Source organism: Psammomys obesus, unplaced genomic scaffold, assembly GCF_907164565.1.
Source record: "Psammomys obesus unplaced genomic scaffold, mPsaObe1.curated_primary_1811, whole genome shotgun sequence".
Classification (NCBI taxonomy): domain Eukaryota; kingdom Metazoa; phylum Chordata; class Mammalia; order Rodentia; family Muridae; genus Psammomys; species Psammomys obesus.
The window spans coordinates 3080060-3088235 of NW_026596131.1; the positions used below are offsets into that span (position 1 = coordinate 3080060).

Here is an 8176-nt window from a genome sequence, read left to right on the forward strand (position 1 = left end):
ACATACATACATACATACATACATACATACATACATACATACATACAGGAAGTCCTGGCTGCACTGATGCTTGCTCTCTGTGAGGGCATGGGTAATAGAAGAATAGATCCATACACAAAGGATCAAAATCTAATAGGCTTGAAGATACTTGTGGATTCTTGTATACTTTCCAAGTGGTTAACATGGCCATTACTTACCTCCACTGAGAAGTACTTCTCAATTAAACTTAACGAAGCCTTGTATACAGACTCATTTTCATGGCTCTGTAGTGCTTCAATTTTGTCCAAGCCTCCACACTCTTCAATCATTATACTGAGTTTTTCTGTCTCACCCAGCTTCTCAGCAGCCTTAAAACAAACACAATTCAAGTTTATATCCTAACTCTAGTCTATTTCAGATATAAATACCAGTTTCTATGAGAAGCAATTTAGTTGTTTTATGTATTTATTTTGATCTATTTGTCTAGTTTTGGTGTCTCCCTGTAGCCATGGCCTGCCAGGAATTGCCAGGTAGAGCAAATACCTTTTTTTGTTTTGTTTTTATCTTTCCCTGAGAGACAGTGTTTTTCTGTGTAGCTGAGTTTCCTGGATCCCCCCTTGTAGAGCAGGCTGGCCTTAAACTCAGAGATCCGCCTGCCTCTGCCTCCCAAGTGCTTGAATTAAAGGTGTGCGCCACCACAGCTGCTACTACCACACGGCTGCTTTTTTTTGTCTTGTTGTTTCGAGACAGGGCTTCACTCTGCAAGAACATTGCTGCAGCCAGGCATGAGGGTGATTTCCTTTAATTCAGGAATTAAATCCAGGTGTATCTCTAGAAATAGCTCAGCAGGAAGAGTGACCTGGGTTCAGTTGTGAACAGCGCGCACACTACAGTTCACAACTTTAATCTCAGGGATTCAACGCCTTACCCCAAACTCCTCAGGGACCATGCATGCAAGCACATGGACACTTAAGTACATGTCGGCATAACATTTATACAGATAAACACAAAAATAAGACAAGAACACAATTAGTCTATGAATTATATAAAGATTCCTTCCAAACTTTTAACAGACTAAATAACTGATTTGCTTCAAAACTTAGGGTTTTAACTGAAGACGAGCAGGAAACCTGGCCAATCAGAGACAGATTTACATGCATGGGTAGAAACACCAGTGTCGGGCTGGAAAGATAGCTGAGTTAAGAGCACTGGCTGCTCTTCCAGGTCATGAGTTCAATTCCCAGCAACCACATGGTGGCTCACAACAATCTATAATGAAATCTGGTGCCCTCTTCTGGCACGTAGGTGTACATGCAAACACAACATTGTATACATAATAAATAAATCTTAAAAAAAAAAAAATTGAATCACCAGTGTCCTTTAACTCTAGACTCAACTTTTTTTTGCATGTATTGAAAGGATCTCATCCTATAATCCAAACTGGCTTGGAAATCATGAGTTGACTGCCCTTCAAGTCATGGTGGTCCTGTGTGCTAGGATTATAGGTATGAGCTCCCTACATAGGGAGGTCAAGACAGCCTAGGCTACTTGATAGCCCAACATTAAAAAAAAAAAAAAGAATCCTTCTGTTCTCTTGTTCTGTTATGTTCAATATGTGGTATCTCCGTGTAGACCAGGCTGGCCTCCCGAGCACTGGGATTTATAAAAAGTGAGGCACATGTAAAGCGACCTTCTGACCCTGACCATTAGTAACCAAACTCCCCTGTCATCTTCCAGCCCTGAATAGCTAGGATTGTCAACCCAGAGCCATGGCCTTGTTAGGACTTACCTGGAAGATATTTGCAATGGCATCAAGAATAACCAGAACAATTTTGGTGTCTTTTGCACTCAAGAGGTTCGTCAAAGGTTCTATTATGCCACAATGAACAAGATACACAATCTGTTCAACAGTCCCACCACTGGTATAGTTGGTTACAGCCCATACAGCTTCCTTCTGTGTCTTAAAGTCGGCCTGGTAAACAAGAAAATGGTTTTAGTTCAGAAGTCCTACCAGTAAGACTCCAAAAGGTAGTGTTGTACAGACACTAACTTAACTACCTACTTGATTCTACCAGCATTAGGAAGTGCTGCCTGCTACCTACCTAACAAAAAGGCTTAGGGAGCTGGCACCAATGTCATTTAGACTCTTTAGTAGTTGTTATTGGTTTAAGACAGGTTTCTCTATGTAGTCCTGGCTATGCTGAAGCTTGCTGCTTTGATCAGGCTGGCCTCAAATTCAAAGATCTTCCTGTCTCTGCCTCCCAAGCTCAGGGTATTAAAGGTGTATGCTACTACACCCAGATTCTTCTAAGACTCTTAAAAAGCATAGGTTGGGGGCTGAAGAGATAGCTCAGAGGTTAAGAGCACGGACTGCCCTTCCAGAGGTCATGAGTTCAACTCCCAGCAACGATATGGTGGCTCATAACCATCTGAAATGAAATCTGGTGCCCTCTTCTGGCATGCAGGTGTACATGCAAACACACTGTATACCTAATAAATAAATCTTAAAAATAAATAAATTAAATAAAAGCATAAACTCAACAACCATGCGGTCATACCCTTAACTCTCATTACCTTAGAGAGGACACCAACAAGAAATGGGACAAGGCCATGATTCACAACTTGCTGTATCTGGTCCTGGCGTCCAGCTGTGATGTTTGACATTGTCCATGTGGCCTCCTTCTGAATATTAGTTTTGGGGTTTGTTAGCAGGCTGGGAAACACTGCAAGTGCTCCTGCGTCTATCACAATCTGAGTCTGTTCATCTGTTCCAGTGACAATATTCCCTATGGCTCTTAGTGCGGGAGTCTAAAAAGAAAAATATTTTGATGTTGATTAGTTACTTTCTATTTTTTCCAGTACTACTAAAAAATTCTTACTCTAAAAGTTCTGCAAAAGTCATACAGTATCTCAATACTATGGCTCCTATACTCGTAAAGCTCATTAATAAAAAGGTTAACACCCACCACAATTGGCAATTCAGTAGCTCCTAGAAGCTTCACAAGTTGGGGCACAACTCCTGTTTTCACAACCATCTCAATGCGTTCATTTGGACCATCAGTCAGGTAGGAAATAGCCCAGCAGGAATCTGCTAACACTTCTGGATCACTGTGATGCAGGAGACGAACTAAAGTAGGAAGAATCTGCTCAACAGCATCTAAGGGGGGTGCGGGATTCTTGTTTCGACAAAGGTTTGAAAGGGTCCAGGTAAGATTACGTAAGTAACCACACTGGAGGAAAGAAAAATTAGTTAGAAGGCTTATTTCTGAAAAGATGAGGAAAATAAGAACAAAATACTAAGTGACTTTACTTATGGTAATAACTTACTGCCAAGGAAGAGAGGTCAGGAATTGCAAGAAGTGCCAACAGTGGGTCAACTGCACCATATTTGATAACTAAGTCTCGGAAAACTGAACCATCACCTGAAACAGAAAGCAAGATTAAATAAAGGTAAATACCTTTAATCTCTTTAATCTTAGGATTTATCTGTGAGTTCCAAGCCAGCCTGGTTTACAGCCAGTGCTACGTAGTGAGACCCTCATAAAAGTAAAAAAGATTAGAGAATCTACTTCTCCAGAACAACAATGTTCAGCTACTGAAGGCACTGTCAGACATGCAGTAACACAAATATTTCTCCAGTAGCACTGTTAAATGCTTCTTCCACTCCTAATAAGGGCTGAAAGCAAACTCAAAGCTTGGCACTAAAGTCACTAGGACCTTTAACATTGTCCTTCTTTAATCACATTGGACACATTCAATCCAAAGAATTTTAAGTGCAAGTACCTGCAATGTTTCCAAGAGCCCATACAGCTTGCTCGCTGATGTGAGCATGGGGAGATGCCAAGAGAGAAATAAACGCTGGGATAGCACCTCCATCCACCACAGCTTTGGTCTGCTCAGATGTTCCAGAAGCAATGTTAGTGAGTGCCCAAGCAGATTCAAACTGAATGGGACTGCAATCAGTTTTGCCCAAGAAGGACACAAATTTGGGGATCAAACCAGCTCGGATGATATTGTCTATGGGAGGCTGTTTCTCCCTAGAAAGCAGTTTCCTATGGGAAACAAAAAGAAAATTAAAGTTAAAGTTATTGCCACAGTGCCTTGAAAGGCATCTAAAAATCTTGACAAAGTAATTGATACATGTATGAACTCAACATAGGGAAGGCTGAAGCAAAAGGACTGTGCACTTAAGGTCAGTCTAGGCTACATGAGATCCTGTTTAAAGAAAAGGGGAAGGGTGATGGTGAGATGATTTAGCAGGTAAGGGAGCAAGCCTGACAACCTAAATTCAACCCCCAGGACTCACATGGTGGAGAGAACTGCAAGTTGTCCTCTGATTTTCATAACAAACAAATAAATAAGTTGAAAATAAAGTAAAATTTTATGACTGTATGGTTTTACTTTATCCATCCCACCTGTTTCTCCCCACCACAATCTCAAAGGGCTAATTTTGTAGGTTACCTATGCCAGAGCCTGCAGACTTACCGAGCAGCTTGAGTAGCTTGGAGCTGGCTTTCCAAATTGTTACTGTTTATGCCTTTAACAATGTCCTCAACAGACCAATTCACAGTGCCCTAAAAGAAATGTAGTATTTTACAAATTATTTTTATTAAATACATATAATAGACTTTATACCTGTTATGCTATTTAGTTGTTGTCAACTTGACACAACCTAGTCACCAGAAGACAGAATCAACATGAAGAATTGCTTTGGTCAGATTAACCTCTGCCCATGTCTGAAATGATCTTGATGACTGATGTGGGAGAGTCCAGCTTACTGTGGGCACCGCCCCCAGGCAGGCAGGTCTGGGCTGTATAGGAAAGCTAGCCTAGTCAGACAGCCAGTCAGTAAACAGCAACACACCCTGCCTACTGCTTCGTGGTTTCTGTTTGAGTTCCTGTCCTGATTTTCCCATTAATAAATTATGACCTGGAGAGAAAAGCCAAATAAACCTCTCCCTGCCACTACATTGCTTTCAGGTTTATCATAGCAACAGAAAGCAAACTAGTAAGGATACTTTTAGGTTCTTAGTCTGTTACTAAAAGATTAACTTTACATTTAATTTGGCCTACTAAATTGTGTTTTATATGTATAGTTCTCAAACTTAGCACCATGACACTGGATTCTCAAGTCAGAGCACTTTTCTCACTAAAGAAAGGTAGTTGTTAAGGCAAACTTAAGGTTTTCCTCTTTTTAAACCCCCCTGAAACAGGGTTTCTCCGTGTAGCCTTGGCTCTCCTGGACTCCCTTTGTAGACCAGGCTGGCCTCAAACACAAAGATCCGGCTGCTTCTGCCTCTGTGAGTGCTGGGATTACAGGTATGCACCCTTGCGTCTGGCATAAAGGCTAGTCTTAAATTAGATGCAATCACTTGAACCCAGATATACTTTCAACAAAGATATATGGAGCTACAGACAATGCCTTGGATTTTTGTTTGTTTGTTGTTTTGGTTTTGACACAGGATCTCTTCACATAGCCTTGGCTGTCCTGGAACTCATTATGTAGACTAGGCCGGCCTAGAACTCACAGAGCTCTACTTACTTCTACCTACAGAGTACAGAGTACTGGGATAAAGTTTTATGCTACCACCTGGCCTAATTTCTTGGATTTTTATTTAAGAATTTTATCTACAAATTCCCATAGTAGATTATTTTTCTACTGTGAATCACTAAAAAAAAAAAAAAAATCTTATACCTCAAAACAGTATAAGCTATCGTCATTGCTCTTGGTTGCCCACCAGAACTTTATGCTAAGACTCTAATGCTGGGGACTGGAGAGATGGCTCCGCAGTTAAGAGCACTGACTGCTCTTCCAAAGGACCCAGATTCAAATCCCAGCATCCACATGGCAGCTCACAACTGTAATTCCAGCTCCAGGGGATCTGACACCCTCATACGACGTACATGAAGGCAGAACGCCAATGTGGGGGAAAAAAAGGGGAGAAAAAAAAAAAAAAGACTCCAATGAAAGACACCATACATTTTGGTTACATGACATGAGAGGTGAAAAAAAAAATCAAGTTGGAACTGCTCTGGAAACTTTAAGCTTTTCCTAACTGCTGGCTCACTTTCATAGTGTTGCAAGATACTATGGCGTGGGGGGCATTTAACCACCATACCCGGCTACGTCCCCTGTATCCTGCTGGCTCAACAGTGACACCAATGGTACGGAGGTGACCAACTGCTTTCCTGTTTTATTTAGAACCTAATCCACAGGGAGGGGTCTCATGCCTGTTCCCGCACCCATGGCCATGAATCCCTGCTGAGAGGTCAAGCTTTAGAGAACACTGGCTTTGTCCAGGCTGGCCTCGAACTCAGAGATCTCACAGCCTCTGTCTCCCTGAGTGCTGGGATTACAGGCATGTGCCACCATGCCTGGCTTACAGTTACAGTTATAAAGCAGTAATGAAAATAGCTTTATGGTTGGGGAGTTTCCCACAACATAAGCATCTGTACTGAAGGGCTGCAGCACTAGGAGGGCTAAGAACCACTGCTTTACACGTCATAGCCGGCCACGGCTGCCACATACCCAAGGCCAAGGGAGGACTGAAGTAGAGTTCCAGACCAGGACAGGCTTGAGAGAAAATATCAGACCAGCCAGGGTCATACAGCAAGGATGACACTGTCTCAAAAAAAGGAGCTAGAAAAGCTCCTTACTCTTCAACTGACCTGTCAAGGTGGCCAGCCTGGCAGGGGTGCCTGAAGGAAGGTCAGAGCTAGGAAACGCTGCACTGCAGTGCAGCCACGTGGTAGAGCTGCCCAGAGTGTCTGTGTGTGGCTTACTCCAGCACTGACAAAAATCAAACCGGTGCCAGAGATGGCTCAGTGGCCAAAAGCACTGGTATTCTAGAAGAGGTTCAATACCCAGCACCCACATGGCAGCTCACAACTGTTAACTCCAGCTCCAGGGGATCAAATACCCTCACACAGACATACATGCCATGCACAGAAAATTGATCATTAAAAAAAAAAATTCACAATAACAGCTGGGCGCTGGTGGCACATGCCTTTAATTCCAGCAGTTGGGGCAGAGGCCAGCCTGGTCTACAGAGTGAACTCCAGGAAGGCCAGGGCTACACAGAGAAACCCTGTCTGGGATAGGGGGCGGGAATAACAAACTGGGCTGGAGAGGTGACCGCAGCAGGTCAAGTCTGGTGGCCTGAATTTGATCCAAAGGACCCTGTATAGGCAGAACAGGGAAAACCCACCCCACATCACACATGCCATGACATGTGTGCATCTAGACACACACATCATCCCTGTCTTGAAAAACCAAAAGACAACAAATGGGAACAAACTGAATTCCATATATGTGTGTGTGTGTGTGAGTGTGTGTATATAATAAATGCAGGTTTATTGGGATCAGTGAGAAAGAGGTAGAGGAAAGGGGAACACGCACGGAGGGACAGGAAGGAGGAAAGGGGGAGAAAGAACAGAAACTTTAAATGTCTAAGAAACATTTATTCATGTTTTCTAGGTGTACATGAGTGCAAATGCATTTACCTGATTGTTGCGATTTTCCTGCAGTGGAGAAGTAGCATCATCCGGAAATGAGCTGACGTTTCTCCTTTTCAGCATCTGGTCATCTTTCTTAGCTTTCCTCAGTTCCACATTAACTTCTATTCGCCGGCGCCGCATTTCCTGAAGAAAAGACAATTTGTCTTATTTTTATTTTATTTTTTGCTCTTTACAAGTTAATTTTTCTCCTATATACATTGGTGCTTTGCCTGCATGTGTGAGGTCAGATCTCCTAGAACTGGAGTTACAGACATTAATAAGCTACCATGTGGGTGGTGGGAATTGAATCCAGGTCCTATGGAAGGACAGCCAGTGCTCTTAACAACTGAGCTATTTCTCCGAACTCTCACATGAGCTTTTACTGACAAATGATTTCTTTTTAAAGTCCTTCAAAGGCCAACAAGAGATGGTTTATCCAAAAAAGGCACTTGCACCAAGTCTAAGGACTTCAATCCTTCAGAGCCATGTAGAGGAGGGAAGCAATGTGTACAATGGTCTCCTCACCTCTGCATGTGCACCTGGTGAACACAAAAATGTTTACACACACAAATAATAAATACACAAATAAATAAGTAAATAAATGCAATTTTAAGTTTTTTAATACCTAAGACTAGAGATAAAGCTCAGGCACAGGGGGGCTGGAGAGATGGCTCAGTGGTTAAGAGCACCATCTGCTCTT

General features: G+C 42.4%; 1 protein-coding gene across 1 annotated transcript in view; it reads right to left on the bottom strand.

Moving 5' to 3' along the window:
- Positions 1–8176, bottom strand: part of Kpna2 (karyopherin subunit alpha 2) — a gene marked incomplete in the record, with an annotated part of 9555 nt that overhangs the window by 724 nt on the left and 655 nt on the right. Inside the window, 8 exon segments of the mRNA XM_055592075.1 lie at positions 198–347; positions 1769–1951; positions 2554–2787; positions 2946–3209; positions 3307–3401; positions 3763–4031; positions 4465–4553; positions 7483–7620. Of these exon segments, the coding sequence (XP_055448050.1) occupies positions 198–347; positions 1769–1951; positions 2554–2787; positions 2946–3209; positions 3307–3401; positions 3763–4031; positions 4465–4553; positions 7483–7620 (1422 nt within the window).